The 16,505-nt window shown below is 49.8% G+C and overlaps 1 protein-coding gene across 3 annotated transcripts; it reads left to right on the top strand.

The window, feature by feature from the left end:
* The first annotated feature begins 1,666 nt into the window (after positions 1-1,666).
* Positions 1,667-14,614, top strand: rrad (Ras-related associated with diabetes). Of its 3 annotated transcripts, none has more exons than XM_059993309.1 (5): positions 1,667-1,764; positions 4,049-4,389; positions 11,684-11,757; positions 12,938-13,142; positions 14,286-14,614. In XM_059993309.1, exons 2-5 carry the CDS (start codon positions 4,059-4,061, stop codon positions 14,561-14,563), a joined length of 888 nt encoding a protein of 295 aa, XP_059849292.1. In that variant the 5' UTR covers positions 1,667-1,764; positions 4,049-4,058; the 3' UTR covers positions 14,564-14,614. The 3 variants fall into 3 exon arrangements, with proteins under 3 accessions (XP_059849292.1, XP_059849293.1, XP_059849290.1); XM_059993310.1 differs by lacking the exon at positions 1,667-1,764 and adding an exon at positions 3,138-3,201; XM_059993307.1 differs by lacking the exon at positions 1,667-1,764 and adding an exon at positions 3,226-3,495.
* The last annotated feature ends 1,891 nt before the right edge of the window (positions 14,615-16,505 follow it).

Below are 16,505 nucleotides of genomic sequence, written 5' to 3'. Positions count from 1 at the left end.
GATCTCCCTGTGATATTTTACTCATGACTTAGACCATAAGACATAGGAGCAGAATTAGGCCCTTCAGCCCATCAGATCTGTTCCACCATTCCATCATGGCTGATCTATTATTCCTCTTAATGCCATTCTACTATCTTCTCCCTGTAACCTCTTTAAATATACTCAATGACTTTGCCTCCACAGCCATCTGTGCCAATGAATTTCACAGATTCACTGCTTTATGGCTAAAGAAATTCCTCCTTATCTGTGTTCTAAATGGATGTCCCTCCATTCTGAGGCTGTACCCTCTAGTCCCACACTCTCCCACTCTAGGAATCCTCTCCATGTCAACTCTATCTAGGCCTTCCAATATTCGATAGGTTTCAATGCAATCCCCCTCATTCTGCTAAACTCCAGAGGGTACAGGCCCAGAGCCTTTGTAAGCTCCTCATACATTAACCCTTTCATTCCCAGAATAATTCTTGTGAACATCCTCTGAACCCTCTCCATTGCCAGTATATCTTTCCTTAGATAAGGGCCCCAAATCTGCACATAACACTCCATGTAGCCTGACCTATTTAGCCTTTTATCAAGACCTTTGGTTACACTAGTGGGTCCGCTGCTCTGCGTCATGGAAGTTTCTGATTGATCGTGCCAATTAAAACATACAGTGAAATACGTCGTTTATGTTAACAAGCAGCACACTCAAGGGCGTATTGGGGGCAGCCCACGTGTTGCCACACATTCTGGTGCTCACATAGCAAGTCCACAACATTCAGCAGAACAACACAAACAGCAACAACATAACAAGCCCCTTTCCGGAGTAACATTAACTTTGTTCTAATTATGTGTCTGCTTACAAATGGCAATAAATGATGTTGAATCATACCTGAAGCACCAAAAGTTAATTACCTAAGTAACCTAATCCTATTGCCAAGGATGTCACCTTCACCAATTATCACCCCCTCCTGACTGTAATTCCTATTCCACTTTCTGCCCTGGAGAAAATCCCAGTCCCACCAGGATATAACAGGAAAATTCCAGTACCTGTGGGAATTGCCTATGCCAGCTGGAATTCTCAATCCTACAGGAATTTCCAGTGCTTGCAAGAACCAAATGGGTTTCCCAGCAGTAGCAGGAATTCCAAATCCCAGGAGGAATTCCCTTCCTAGTAAGAATTCCCAGCACTTGCAGGAATTCCCAATCCCACCAGAAATCCTCAATCCCATTTGGAATTTCCACTGTCAGGAGGGTATTCTTATCCCAGCTAGAATTCCCACTCCCAACTGGTGTTCCCAGAACAGACAGAAACATAATCCCAGCAGGAATTCCCAGTGCCTGCTAGGAGGGTATGCCATTGCCTGCAGGAATTCCTATTTCCAGCAGGGTTTCCCCAGTGCCTTCAGGAATTCCCAGTCCCAGCAAGAATTATTGCCAGGCGGGTGCCCAGATCCCAGCAGGAACTATTGCCAAAGGGGTATCCTGATCCCAGCAGGGAATTCCCAGTGTCATGATCCGTCCCGTGATAACAAGCAGTGCCAACTGCACACCGAGGTCGGGGCTGCAGCAGGCGATGCGGTGGGCGGGGGAGGTAGGAGGGCGCCTTGCCCAGTGCGGGGCCGCTCGCTGCCAGCTATTCTGGGCGGCAGGGTAATGGAGAGGCGTGATGTCAGGCTGACTTCAGCGGCTGGGGAGCATAAATAGAGCGGAGCTTCCAGAGGGCAGACAGACACTGGTAGGACACCGGCCAGACGGGGAGAGCGAACGATCGATTCACATTCACAGGTAGGAACGGGCCCGGGAGACTGACTCTGGGCAACGCGTCTCGTTACTGCCGAAGAACCCCCTTCCACACCCAACCAGGAATTACTGCGATAGACCCGGGCATCTTTCTTCCCTCTCTCAATCCCTTTCTTCCCCTTGGTTTGTGGACCCCGAGGAATCAGTTAATCCCGTTTGAATCGCTGAAGGAGAGGAGCGGAGTTGGCCGCGTGGGTTGTTGGAGCGGGGACGCTGATGTCTCGGAGACGGGGAAAGATTGCTGGAGGAGACCGCTGCCCGAAGAAGCTGCGAGCGCGGCTGGGGGAATGCACTTCGGAGCGGAGGGAGATGCCTCTGACGGGAAAGGCGGGCTGCCCAGGGATTCCCGAGGATGAGTCGAGCAGGAGCCATCGGCGCTGTCCCTCTACCCAGGGAGCTCTCGTCTCTATATAACTCATCTCTCGCGTCTCGATCAGATGTCCCCGCAGTAAACATGCTCTGTCCGGTAACATCTCCCCGGTACCCCTCTCTGCCTCTTCATTCGACCTTCAAGGGGTTTGGAACCTATTCTTCCCCCCTCCCCACCCCGTCCCCTGTTTTATCCCGAAGGCGATGCCTAATTAAGTGAAGTAACTCCTCTTGCCCGCGAATGGTCCATGTCCCTCTATTCCCAGCACATTCATGTGCTCGGAAACCCCTCTAGCTCCACCAGCACCCCTGGAAGCCCATTCTGGACACCCACCACTCCGAGAAGAAAAAGACTTCACCCGCACACCTCTGTTCAACCCCCACCCCCACCACCCATAAATACGTGTCCTCTGGTATTTCTACCTTGGGGGAAAGATTCTGGCAGACTCTGTCCGGACGGGTCATAGAGAGGGTTTTATCTTTTTGCGCGGCCACGTTCAGGGAACTAACGATTTACACCCCGATCCCTTCCTAGACCCATCTGTGTGTGTGAGAGAGAGGGAGAGAGGGAGGGAGAGAGAGAGAGAGAGAGAGAGAGAGAGAGAGAGAGAGAGAGAGAGAGAGAGAGAGAGAGAGAGAGAGAGGGAGAGGGGGAGGGAGAGAGAGAGGGAGGGAGACAGAGAGAGAGAGGGAGAGAGAGAGGGAGGGAGACAGAGAGAGAGAGAGAGAGGGAGAGGGACGGGAGAGAGAGAGATGAGGTAAGTTAAATTATGAGCGGGGAAATCCTCATTCAGGATAAAAGGTCTGGGCTCCAAATCTCCAGTCCATCTTTCCCCATAAACACTGTTCGAGTTTCTCTTGGCAGTTTATATTCCTACTTCTGTGTCTCCAGCTTTTGACCGGGTGACCCACCCATCTCTTCCCATCCCTGACATGTCCTTAACCCCCCCTCCCCCACTCCCTGCTGGCTCCACCTGGGGTGGCGACGGCGAACGTGGCCGGCCAAGCTGGCCGTCCTTCCCGGGGACTGCGCGGTGTGGACCGAGAGCTCTGGTGAGCTCCCTCACTTCCCCCGCCGGCCGACGGACCACACGCTCGCTCTGTGTGGGGAGACAGTCGGCTACCAGTGTTGCAGCAGTCCACCGGAGAACCGCGACCCGAGATCAGGCTGACAAACGAGTCGCAGCTCCGGCAGGACTTCTCCGCCTGAAAGGGAGCTCCCTCACATCACTCACCCCTGGTTTGGTCACTGCTGAACTTTTGGTTGTTTATTATGGAGAACACCAGTCCAGCGGTGCGTCGTTGGGGTCTGGGGATTGGGTCCCTACTCCAGGCGCAGCAACATGGGTTTGGAAGGATTCTCTCTTCAGCCTCTCATTCGTTCCCTCCCCACTCCCCGTCCCAACCTCTCTTCTCCTCTCACCCCTTTTGTCCTGTAATCCCACTACTCCCCTTCCCTCTTCCGCCCCCTCACCTCTCCCCTTCGCTCATCTTCACTTTCCCCTTCTCTCTCCTCTCCTCAACACTCGCTACCCCATCCTCACCCTCCCTCTCTCTCTTCCCGACTCTCCCTCCCCCTCTCCTCCCCACCATCTCCCCTTCCCTCTACCCCACCCTCACGGACCCCTCTCTATTCCCCCTCCCCGTTTCTTCCACCCCTTTCCACTATCTCTTCCTCTTCCCTCATGCTCGTTGTTTTCTCTCCCTCGCTTCTCCCCGCTCTTCCTTCCCTCTTCTCTCGTTTACCCTTCACTCTCTCGCCCTCTCCTCTCAATCCTTCCCCTCCCTCTCGTTCTTCCGTTTCTCATCCCATTTTCTGCCAGCCCTTCGCTCAAGCCGCTCTCTCGCTCTCCACTTTCCTGCCCTAACCCTTCTCGCTCCTCTTCCCCTGTCCCCACAGAGCGGACAACATGACGCTGAACCGCACGGACCGAGGCCGGGCCCTGGACAAGCGAAGGGGCAGCACGCCGTTACACGTTCATCAGCTGCACCGGCGGAGTATGCCGGTGGACGAGCGGGATCTGCAGGCTGGGAACGTCTGTCCGCTGTCCCGCCGCTCCGGGCAACCACATCCCGGCATCTGGACCCCCGGCTCCTCGGACTCGGTCACCTCCAGCGGCAGCGAGTCCGCCAGCCCCTACAAGGTGATCCTGCTCGGGGGCCACAGGGTGGGCAAGACCAGCCTGGCGCGGATATTCGGGGGCGAGGAGGATGGCGAACCTCAGGAGGTAGAAGGAAGAGGTGAGTGTGGAGCAAAGCGCTGGCGTAGGGAGAGAAGGGGGAGAGGGAACGGGCGAGATGGAGGAGGGTAAAGCTGGAGAGGAGGGGGAGGAGAGGGAGGTGGAGGGTAAAGTTGGAGAGGAGGGGGAGGTGGAGGTGGGTAAAGCTGGAGAGGAGGGGGAAGAGAGGGAGGTGGAGGAGGATAAAGTTGGAGAGGAGGGGGAAGAGAGGGAGGTGGAGGAGGGTAAAGTTGGAGAGGAGGGGGAAGAGAGGGAGGTGGAGGTGAAGTTGGAGAGGAGGGGGAAGAGAGGGTGGAGGAGGGTAAAGCTGGAGAGGAGGGGGAAGAGAGGGAGGTGGAGGTAAAGTTGGAGAGGAGGGGGAAGAGAGGGAGGTGGAGGAGGGTAAAGCTGGAGAGGAGGGGGAAGAGAGGGAGGTGGAGGAGGGTAAAGCTGGAGAGGAGGGGGAAGAGAGGGAGGTGGAGGAGGGTAAAGCTGGAGAGGAGGGGGAAGAGAGGGAGGTGGAGGAGATTTATTGAAATACAGGGTGCAACCCTAGCCTAATCATGGGGCAATTTACAATGACCAATTAACTTACCAACCAGTACGTCTTTGAACGGTGGGAGAAAACCGGAGCACGCGGAGGAAACCCACGCACTCACGGGGAGAACGTACAAACCCCTTACAGAAGATGGAGAGATGGAGGGAGGAGGGAGAATTGAGAGATGGAAGAAGGGAGGAGGGGAGGGAAGAGTAGATGGATGGAGGGAGAGAGAGGGGTGTAGAGAGGGGTGTGTGTGGAAGAAGGGGCAGGAGAGTCAGGGAGGAGGAGAAGGAGAATCCAGAGAAAGAAAGGGGGCCAGTAGGGGGAGGGAAAGACAGAAAAGGGAAAGAAGGGGGAGAGAGAGCTTTCAGAGGAGGTAAAATACTGGGACCTGAGTTATAGGGAAAAGGTCAATAGGTTAGGAAATTCCCCAGAGTGTAGGAGAATGAGGGGAGATTTGACAGAGCTGTACACAATTATGAGGGGTATAGATAGTGTAAATGCAAGCAGACTGTTTCTACTGAGGTTGGGTGAGGTCATGGGTTCAGGGTGAAAGGAAAAATGTTTAAGGGGATGGGCTTCACAGAGAGAGGTGCCAGTGGAGAAGGTGGATGCTGGTTTCATTTCAACATTTAAGGGAAATTTGGGTAAGTTCATGGATGGGATGGGTATGGAGGGCTATGGTCATGGTTTGTGTCAATTGGACCAGGCAGATTAATAGTTCAACACAGAGAATGAGAGAGACATTGTCAAGATGGCACAGAAGGATGGGGGAGAATATTTTGTGTGTTGGTGTGGGACTTGGTGGGTAAGCTGCAGGTGGTTAGGTTTTCCTTTCCCACTGCCCTTGTTTCTGCTGGTCTTTGTGGTTATGTGTTAGGGACGCATTGTTGAGTCAGACTGGGTGAGTAACAGCAGTTCCATCTGCAACCTCGGTGGAGGAAGCAAGTGCTTGGGGAGCAAGATTTGTGAATAATGTTGGAACTGTGTGAGAGAGAGGGGAGAGGGGGAGCAGAGAGAGAGGGGTGAGACAGAGGGGGGGAGAGGCAGGGGGAGGGGGCAGAGAGAGGGGGTGAGACAGAGAGGGAGAGAAAGGGAGTGAGACAGAGAGGGAGAGGGGATGGAGAAAAAGGGGGGCAGAGAAAGAAGAGAGGGAGACTGATACAAAAACAGAAATAGCTAGAGGAAATATGGAAAGCGCCCTGTATAATGGAACCTGGTGAATGTCAATAGGGAAAGGAGTGCACATCTGTTTGCCCAGGCTCAGGAAGGTATCTGCGAACTCCTGGCGGTGTTGACTATCGCAGGGAGTGCTGTGGTCTGTAGTCACTCTCACTGAATCTCATTCACTCGCCACCTGTGCCTCCTGACTGGCCACTGTCCCACTGAGAGCCCAACCCTGATCCGTCTGTCTGATGTGGGCAGGGTGAATGTAGTCACCGCGGGTTTGACCCTGGCTTCTCAGAGAAACCGATGAAATCAGGAAGATGAGAGGTGACTTGATAGAGGTGTATAAGATGATTAGGTATAGATAGAGTGGACAGCCAGAGCCTTTTTCCCAGGGTGGAAATGGCTAATACAAGGAGGAATAATTTTAAGGTGATTGGAGGAAAGTATAGGGGTATGTCAGAGGTAACATTTTTTTTACACAGAGAGTGATGAATGTGCCTGGGGTGGTGATAGAGACAGATAATTAGACATAGTCTTAGATAGGCATATAGATGATAGAAAAATGGACAGCTATGTGGAAGGAAAGGGTTAGATTGATCTTAGAGTAGGTTAAAGGGTTAGTACAATGTTGTGGGCTGAAGGGCCTGTACTTTACAGTAATGTTGTAAAGACAAGAGATTCTGCAGATGCTGGAAGTCTTGGGCAACTCACACAAAAGGCTGGAGGAGCTCAGCATGGAGGGGAATAAAGAGTCAATGTTTCAGACTGAGATCCTTCATCAGGACTGGGTCAGCATTTTGTCTGTGTTGTTCTATGTTCTCCATGCTCTAAAAGAAAGCCAAATATCCTGTCCTCTCCTCCTTCCTCCGGCCGGGGTTTCCGCACAGCTCAGTCATGCCGGAAACTTGAGCATTTTATTGACTGTTAAAATTGGCCCTGGTCTCTCCATCTCCTGAGGCTGGGCAGTAAATTGCAAAGTTTGCTGGAGATATTAATAGAACCCACTGCCTGAGATCAGGGTTTCCCCGACAGCTACTTTAATCTCAGCCGTAAATAATTGATGGATCTTAAACAGAATCTCTTCAGTGATGGAGAGATGGAGACTCATACATAAAACAGTCTCTGTCCACAGTGTGAGAGGCTGATCCCATTAATCCCAGTGGAAGTTTTGCAAGTATCTGCACTTATTTCAGATTTTCAGCATTTTCTCCTTCTGGTAATGTTTTGCCCCTCCCTCTTCCCTCTTATTCAATTCCCCACTCTGTCCTCTTCTCCTCTCCTGCCTATCACCTCCCCCAGGTGCCCCTCCTCCTTCCCTTTCTCCCATGGTCCACTCTCCTCTCCTATTCCTTCATCTTTCCAGCTACCACATCCCAGTTTCTCACTTAATCCCCTCCCCTCTCCCATCCAGCGTGTCCTCCTCCCCCTCCCCCATTCTTCCTATTCTGGCCTTTTCCCCCTCCCTGATGAAGGGTCTCAGCCTGAAACAGTGACTGTTTATTCCTCTCTGTAGATGCTACCTGACCCGTTGAATTCCTCCAGCATTTTATCTGCCATGTTTTTTGCTTAATTTTCAGAATCAGAATCGGGTTTAATATCACTGTGGGTTGTGAAGTTTGCTGTCTTTCAGCAGTAGTGAAGTGCAATGCATAAAATATCAATTACAATAAGAAACATAAAAATAAATTAAGGAAATAGTAAATTAAATAAAGAGAGCAAAAATTTTTAGTTGAATTAAAAAATTAACTTGACTTTGCCCAAGTTACTCAGTGGGAATATTCTGAAAGCAGGTCAGGGAGACAATGGGCGTGTGGTGCAACCAGGGTAATCAAAGACCCCACCCACCCTGGATGCACGTTCAACTCCCCCTCGCATCAGGCAGAAGGTACAAAAGTCAGAAAGCATGTATCACCAGGCTCAAGGACAGGTCCTATCCTGTTGTGATAAGACTATTAAACAGTTTCCTTTTTCTTCATAAGCCTGTTACCCCTATGTTAGGGGTGCTGACATCACCCCTAGGCTGCTGACAGCAGCTCGTCAGGGGCCTCTGTCCTGGGCCGACAGAAAGCTGATCAGCCCTGCGGCGTCTGCTTTCACCACACAACTTCTTCAGTCTTCCAGGCGAAGATCATTCCTCTCCCAGGGGTGAGGTCCCTGGAGCTTCTGTTGGTGTTTCTGTAGCTCTGGGTTTTTACGGGATGGGGTTGTTAGCCCCATGTCCAACCCTCCTCCTTTTGCAGTCGGGCTTGAGAATGTCCATGGCAGGGTTAAATGCTTCCCTAGAACAATAAATTGGACTCTTAACCTCACAATCTACCTTGTTATGGCCCTTACACCTTGTTGACTATCTGCACTGCACTCTCTCTGTAACTGCACCACTTTATTTTGCATTCTGTAATTGTTTTCCCTTGTCCTACCTTGATGCACAGTGCAATGATTTCTATGAATAAACTTTTCACTGTATACATGACAATAATAAACCAAATTACCACAATTCTCTGGTTTAGGGTTTACAATAGGTTCTAGTCCATAAGACTGTAAGATATATGAGCAGAATTTTGCCATTTGGCCCGTTGAGTCTGCATTCTCATTCAGTAATAGCTGATTTATTATCCTTCCAAACCCCATTCTTCTGCCTTCCCTATCCTTCACTCCAACCTTCGATGCCCTGAACCTATAGTCAAGAACCTATCAACCTCTGCTTTAAATATACTCAATAAGTTGGCCTCCACAGCTGTCTATGGCAATGAATGCCACAGATTCAACACTTTCTGGCTAAAGAAATTCCTCCACATCTCCTTTCTCGACGTATGTCCTTCCGTTCTGAGGCTATGGCCTTGAGTCTTAGACTCCCACACCCTGTGTATCTTAGGAATGGCTGGGTCTAAGTCCTGGAATTTCCTTTGCACAGGCTCTGTGGGAGCACCTTCACCAGGAGGACTGCAGCAAATGAAGAAGATGGGACACCCCTATCTTCTCTAGGGCAGTGAGGTGGACCATGATGGTTGTCTGTGCCAACGATGCCAGGTCTTGAGGATTCCACTGTATGATTGGGATCTGACATTTGGTTTGTGGTATGCTGTGAGGAAGTTGCAGGAGGGAATCAGTGGGATAGAGACGGGATAATTAAATGGATGAAGGTCACAGATAGATGTACAGTCAGATCTATGGTTTTAAGGGGTGACAGATGGAAAGGACGAGTATCCTTGTGTAGGAGCAGTGCAATCAGCCAAGTTGAGTACAAGGTTCTGTTAAGAGTTTGTCTATTGGTGGGCCCTGGGGTGGCTGTGGAGGCCAATCCATATATTCTGGTGTAGTCTGGGGAGGAGTCCGTGGTGCCTGTGGTTAGTGGTTGGGTTGTCCTCAGAATCAGGATCAGGTCTAATGTCACCGACATGTTGTGAAATTTGCTGCTTTGTGGCAACGGTACAGTGCAATACATAGTAATAAAAACTATAAATTACAATAAGAAATATTATACATAAAAATTAAATTAAATAAGTAGTGCAAAAAGTGAGCAAAAAAAGAAAAAAATATAGTGATTGTATCACAAACATGAGGAAATCTGCAGATGCTGGAAATCCGAGCAACACACACAAAATGCTGGAAGAACTCAGCAGGCCAGGCAGCATCTATGGAAAGAGTCCAGTTGATGTTTTGGGTCGAGATCCTTCGGCAGGGCTAAAGGAAAAAAAGATGGGGGGGGGATTGGAGAGAGAGAAACACAACGTGACAGGTGAAACCTGGAGTGGGAGGGATGAAGTAAAGAGCTGGGAAGTTGATTGGTGAAATAGGTACAGGGCTGGAGAAAGGGGAGTCTGATAGAAGAGGACAGAAGCCATGGAAGAAAGAAAAGGGAGGAGGAGTACCAGAGGGAGGTGATGGGTGGGCAAGGAGATAAGGTGAGGTAGGGAAGAGAGGGTGGGAATGGTGAAGGGGAGGGCATTACTGGAGGTTCAAGAAATCGATGTTCATGCCATCAGGTTGGAAGCTACCTAGACGGAATATAAGGTATTGTTCCTCCAACCAAAGTGCGGCTTCATCACAACAGTGGAGGAGGCCGTGGATAGACATATCGGAATGGGAATGGAAAGTGGATTTAAAAAGGGTAGCCACGGGAGATCCTGCTTCTTCTGGCAGATGGAGCGTAGGTGCTCAGCGAAGTGGTCTCCCAATCTACGTTGGGTTGCATCGATATGCAGGAGACCCCAACAGACTCACAGGTGAAGTGTTGCCTCACCTGCAAGGTCTGTTTGGGGCCCTGAATGGTAGTGAGAAAGGAGGTGTAGGGGCAGATGAAGCACTTGTTCTGCTTGAAAGGATAAGTGCCAAGAGGGACATCCAAAGTAAAAGTAAGATTAAGGGGGGGCAAGGAAATTGAAATCATTGAAAAGATCCAGAGAGTGTGAGGCATTGTGAATGTAAGTGGGAAGGGACTGAACTACGGGGAATAAAACAGAGTCGAGGTATGCAGATATGAGTTCAGTGGGGCAGGAACAGCTGAATCAATGGGTCTACCTGGAGAGGCGGATTTGTGGATCTTGGTTAGGAGGTAGAAACTGGAGATACGGGGTGAGGTGACTATGAGGTTGGTGGCAGTGGATGGGAGATCCCCAGAATCAATAAGGTTGGTGATGGTGTAGAAGACAATGACCTGGTGTCCCTTAGTGGGGTTCTGTTCGAGGGGTAAATAAGAGGAGGTGTCTGAGAGTTGCTTCTGGGCCTCTGCAAGGTAGAGGTCAGTACGCCAGAGTACTACAGTATCCTCCTTATCTGCGGGTTTGAAACTTGCTGATGCTGGAAATCAAAGCAATACATACAAAATGCTAGAGAAACTATGGAAAAGAGTAATCAGTCAATGTTTCGGGCCGAGACCCTTCATCAGAACTTATGATGGGCCTTGGCTTGAAACATTGAAAAAGATAGTGAGGTAATTTTCATGGGTTCATTGTCCATTCAGAAATCTGATGGCAGAGGGGAAGATGCTGTTCTTGAATTGTTGAGTGTGTGTCTTCAGGCTGCTGTACCTCCTCCTTGGTGGTAGCAATGAGAAGAGGGCGTGTCCTCATGTACATCCCTCCAGGACTTAGTACATAGTATCAGCAGCAAGGTAAACGGTAGGTTGTTCTTTACTGTAAGAAGGGTTGAGTACAAGAGTGTGTCGGGAAGGGCTGGGCAGTTTGATGATCCCAGCACTAGTGTGCTGCAGTATCTGTCATTTGACTCTTGGAAACTCTCAGATGGGCACATAGATGAAAGAAAAATGGATGGCTTAATGGGAGGGGAGGGTTAGATCGATCTTGGAGTAGGTTAAAAGATTGGCAAAACATCTTAGCTAAAGAGTCTACACTTTCTGTAATGTTCATTGTTAGAGTCATGGAACACTACGGTACAGAAAGAGGCCATTCGGCCTGTCTAGTCTATGCTGAACTATTATTCTGTCAAGACATCCTACCTTGCATCTGGACCCTAGCCTTCCATGGCCTTCCCATTCATGAACTTATCTAAACTTCTTGTAAATGCTGAGCTCAAAACTACATTCACCACTTCTGCTGCTAGGTTCTATATTGTACTCCCAGTCTAAATCCCACCTTCCTTCTTCCAGGAGACACTTTCGACAGATCGATCATGGTGGATGGGGAGGAAGCCAATCTTCTTGTCTTTGATATCTGGGAGCAGGTTAGTTCTCGTACTGGGTTGTCCCAGACTCACCACAAGCCTCTCATTGCTGCTTTCTCATTCCCCTCCACGTGGTCTTTCTACATACTCCATAGTTCTCACTGCCTCAGTAAAGCAGCCAGCATAATCAAAGAACCAACTCCAAATGATTCATTTGTCACAGGTACATCAAAACATTTGGTGAAATCACCGTCCGAGGCTGTGCTGGGGGCAGCCCGCAAGTGTTGCTCTGTTTTCAGGGCCAACATAGCTTGTCCACAACTTTCTAACCTGTACATCTTTAAAATGGGGGATGAAACACTTAGGAAACCCACGTGGTCACAGGGAAAACATACAAACTCCTTACAGACAGAGGTGGAACTGAGCCCCAATCGCAGGCGCGTTATGTAACCACTGTGCTACTGTGCTGCCCTTTGTGTTCCCACACTGCGCTTTCTCCATAATGCTATATTCTACATCCTGTTTTTATTCTGCCTTACTTTCATACTTTGATTGAGTGACCGCTCAATTAGATACCTCCTGTACCTAATAAAGTGGCCACTGAGTGTATGTTCCTGGTCTTCTGCTGCTGTAGCCTGTCCACTCCAAGGTTCGACACATTGTGCATTCAGAGATGCTCTTTTGCACACCATTATTGTAACATGTGTCTATTTGAGTCATTGTCACCTTCCTGCCAGCTTGAACCAGTCTGGCCATTCTCCTCTGACCGCTCTCATGACAGTTACGCCCACAGAACAGCCGCTCACTGGATGCCTTTGGTTTTTTTGCACCATTTCCTGTAAACTCTAGAGACTGTGGAACATGTATATCCCAGGAGTTCAGCAGTTTAAGAGATATTCAAACCACCCAGTCTGGCACCAACAATCATTCCACAGTGAAAGTCACTTAGATCACATTTCTTCCCCATTCTGATGTTTGTTTTGACCAACAACTGAACCTCTTGACCACGTCTGTGTGGTTTTATGCATCAAGGTGTCACAATTCAGAGTTCAAATCTGATGTGCCCTGTAAGAAAGTTTGCATGTTCTCCCCGGGGAGAACGTACAAACTTTCCTCCAGGTGCTCCCATCTCCTCCCACTGTCCAAAGATGTACTGATTAGTAAATTAATTGGCCACTGTATTGCAGAGTACATGAACAATAATCCAATGACTAATTAAAACCTTTGCTCACCCTTCAAGGATGACACTAACTGGATTCATGATCACTGCATGAAGCTGGGAGACGCATACATCATTGTGTACTCGGTGACCGACAGGGTCAGCTTCGAGAAGGCTTCTGAGCTGAGGATCCAGCTGAGGAGAGTGAGGCAAACCGAGGACATTCCCATTATCCTGGTCGGGAACAAGACTGACTTGGTGCGGTCCAGGGAGGTGTCAGTGGATGGTGAGTCTCTGTCCCACACTCTGACATTGGGAGGTCAGTGTTCAGCCTGAGGGAAGGGTCCGAGTCCTGGGGTGATGTTCTCAGAATGGCCCAAGTGTTCAGATTCTCTCGAGAGACTGGCTCCTTCCAGGTGTGTGAATATCTCCTAGGCCAAGGAAGGACTGTGATAGGAAGGATGTGGAAGATTTAGAGAGACGAGAGGAGATTTACCAGTATGCTGCCTGGATTAGAGAGCATGTCTTATGAGGAATGTTTGAGCGAGCTAGAGATTTTCTTTTTGGAGTGAAGGAGAATGGGAGGAGACTTGATAGATTCAAATAAGATGACAATAGGCATAGATAGAATAGCCAGCCAGAGACCTTTAACCAGGGCAGAAATGGCTAATATGGGAGGACATAATTTTAATGTGTTTGGAGGAAGGTCAGAGGTAGGTTTTTTTACACAGGGTGGTGGGTGCGTTGAACACACTGCCGGGGGTGGTGGCAGAGGCAGATACACTTGGGACATTTTAGAGGCTCTTAGATAGGCACATGGATGAAAGAAGAATGGAGAGCTATTTGGGAGGGATATGTTAGACCAGGGGTTCCCAACCTTTTTTATGCCATGGACCAATATCATTAAGCAAGAGCTCTCCAGACCCCAGGCTGGGAACCCCGGATTAGATTGATCTTGGGAGTAGGTTAAAAGTTCGACACGTGGGCTGATAGGCCTGTAATATTCTATGCTTTATGACAGCTGTTGCTCATTCCTGGCATTCGTGGGGCACACAGTTGTCGTATTTGGGTGACTAAAAAGACTGGATGTGTCAATGGTTCTCTTCTGATCACTGGCGCAGTAAAGCAATCGACTAAGCCTATGGTTAGTACAGTAAAGCTGTTAGAGTATCACTATCTCAGTGACAGGAGTTCAATTCCCACCTCTGCCTATAAGAAGTCTGTACATTCTCCATGTTGGTTACCTCAGGGTGTTCCCGTCTCCTCCCACATTCCAAGGACATAAAGTACGGCTCAGGGTTAGTAAATTCTGCCCCCTACACGTCCTCGGGCTGTGATGGTTGTTGACACAAATGACGCTTCTTGCTGTGACGAGAAAGTTAAGCTTTAATCTTTGCGTTGCTGACCGGGGTTTGTGGTTTCTCTGCAGAGGGTCGGTCCTGTGCCGTGGTTTTCAACTGCAAGTTCATCGAAACGTCAGCGGCGCTGCATCACAACGTGCGCGACCTGTTCGAGGGCATCATCCGCCAGATCCGACTGCGCAGAGACAGCAAAGAGGACAACGAGAGGCGGCTGGCAAACTCCAAACGGCGGGAGAGCGTGGGACAGAAGGCCAAGAGGTTCCTGGGCCGGATTGTGGCCAGAAACAACAAGAAGATGGCCTTCAAGCAGAAGTCCAAGTCCTGCCATGACCTGTCTGTCCTCTGAGGCAGACCGTCAGCCTGACAGCAGCCATCCACAGACCTGTGTGTCCTCGAGTGCGTGTGGGGGTGGGATGTGGGGAGGGGTGGGGGCTGAGTGAGCGTTGTTGCTCAGAGTTCATTTGGAACCAGCTATGCAATATGGCTCTGAAACACTGCAATGAAAGATTCTGCGCCCTCTGTTGCCACGATGAGGCCGCACTCAGGACTGAAAAGCAGCACCTCATATTCTGAAGGGCAGCCTCCAACCTGATGGCACCAACATCAATTTCTCTCACGTCCCTCCTCCCTCCTTTCTTTTCCCATTCTGGTTCCCCCTTAGCCTTTTCTCTTCGCCTCTTCTATCAGATTCCTCCTTCATCAGCTTTTACCTCATCCACCTACCACTTCCAAGCTTCTTACTTCATGGATGCTCCTCCCCCACCTGGACTCACTTAACACTGTCAGCTTGTCCTCATGCCCCTCCTCCTCCCACCTTCTTATTCTGGCTTCTTCCCCCTTTCTCTCCAGTCCCGATGAAGAACGGTCTTGCCCGAAACGTCGGCTGCTTGTTCCCCTCCACAGATGTTGTTTGTACGTCAGGGAAGAGCCTGTAATTGGTGCTGGGACAGTACCGGTGAGTGGCGGGTGGGTGATCAGTGGAGGGAAGTTGCGGGGCATTTTGGAACCCGGGGTTATGCTCCCCGGAAAGGGGAAGTTAAACAGCCCCAGCCATTGGTTTCCTGAAGTGGCGAGACATTGTGAGTAATTGCACATCACATTTGTGAGCAGATTTTATTGAAATTTGACAGAGTAAGTGGAAACTAAAGGGAGGTCACACCTGTCTGGCTACATGTGACGTGCGCAGGCTCGTACATCACTGTGGACACTTGGTCATGTAATGATCGAAGAACAGTTGGGCAGCTGTGAGAAACAAAGTAATAAATGAGCAATAAGACATAATTACTGCGGTTCACAGCTATGCCCGCTCTGTTTAATATTACTGTATTCAAATGATTTCCTAACTGTTTACATATAAATTTTTGTATTTAAAATAAAATTTATTTGACATTGCAAATGTGTATGCTGATTTTTTTTTTCAGTAGGAAGAACCCTTACAACATAATGGGGAAAACAGTTATAATTCAACACGATCAGCAAAGCAATAGTTTCTATGCTGATGTTAATCCACCCCCCTCCACACCGTCACTCAGTGACCCCTCTCCCCCAGCATCCTGTGTCACTGACTGTATCCCCACTGACATTAATCCAGCTCCCTCACACCATCCCACAGTGACCCATCCTGTGTCACTGACTGTATCCCCACTGACATTAATCCAGCTCCCTCACACCATCCCACAGTGACCCATCCTGTGTCACTGACTGTATCCTCACTGACGTTAATCCAGCTCCCTCACACCATCCCACAGTGACCCATCCTGTGTCACTGACTGTATCCCCACCGACGTTAATCCAGCTCCCTCACACCATCCCACAGTGACCCATCCTGTGTCACTGACTGTATCCCCACCGACGTTAATCCAGCTCCCTCACACCATCCCACAGTGACCCATCCTGTGTCACTGACTGTATCCCCACCGACTTTAATCCAGCTCCCTCACACCATCCCACAGTGACCCATCCTGTGTCACTGACTGTATCCCCACTGACGTTAATCCAGCTCCCTCACACCATCCCACAGTGACCCATCCTGTGTCACTGACTGTATCCCCACCGACGTTAATCCAGCTCCCTCACACCATCCCACAGTGACCCATCCTGTGTCACTGACTGTATCCCCACTGACGTTAATCCAGCTCCCTCACACCATCCCACAGTGACCCATCCTGTGTCACTGACTGTATCCCCACTGACGTTAATCCAGCTCCCTCACACCATCCCACAGTGACCCATCCTGTGTCACTGACTGTATCCCCACCGACGTTAATCCAGCTCCCTCACACCATCCC

Source organism: Hypanus sabinus, chromosome 17, assembly GCF_030144855.1.
Source record: "Hypanus sabinus isolate sHypSab1 chromosome 17, sHypSab1.hap1, whole genome shotgun sequence".
Lineage (NCBI taxonomy): Eukaryota > Metazoa > Chordata > Chondrichthyes > Myliobatiformes > Dasyatidae > Hypanus > Hypanus sabinus.
Note: the sequence above shows the minus strand (reverse complement) of the source record. Positions and strands in the feature narration are given on the sequence as shown.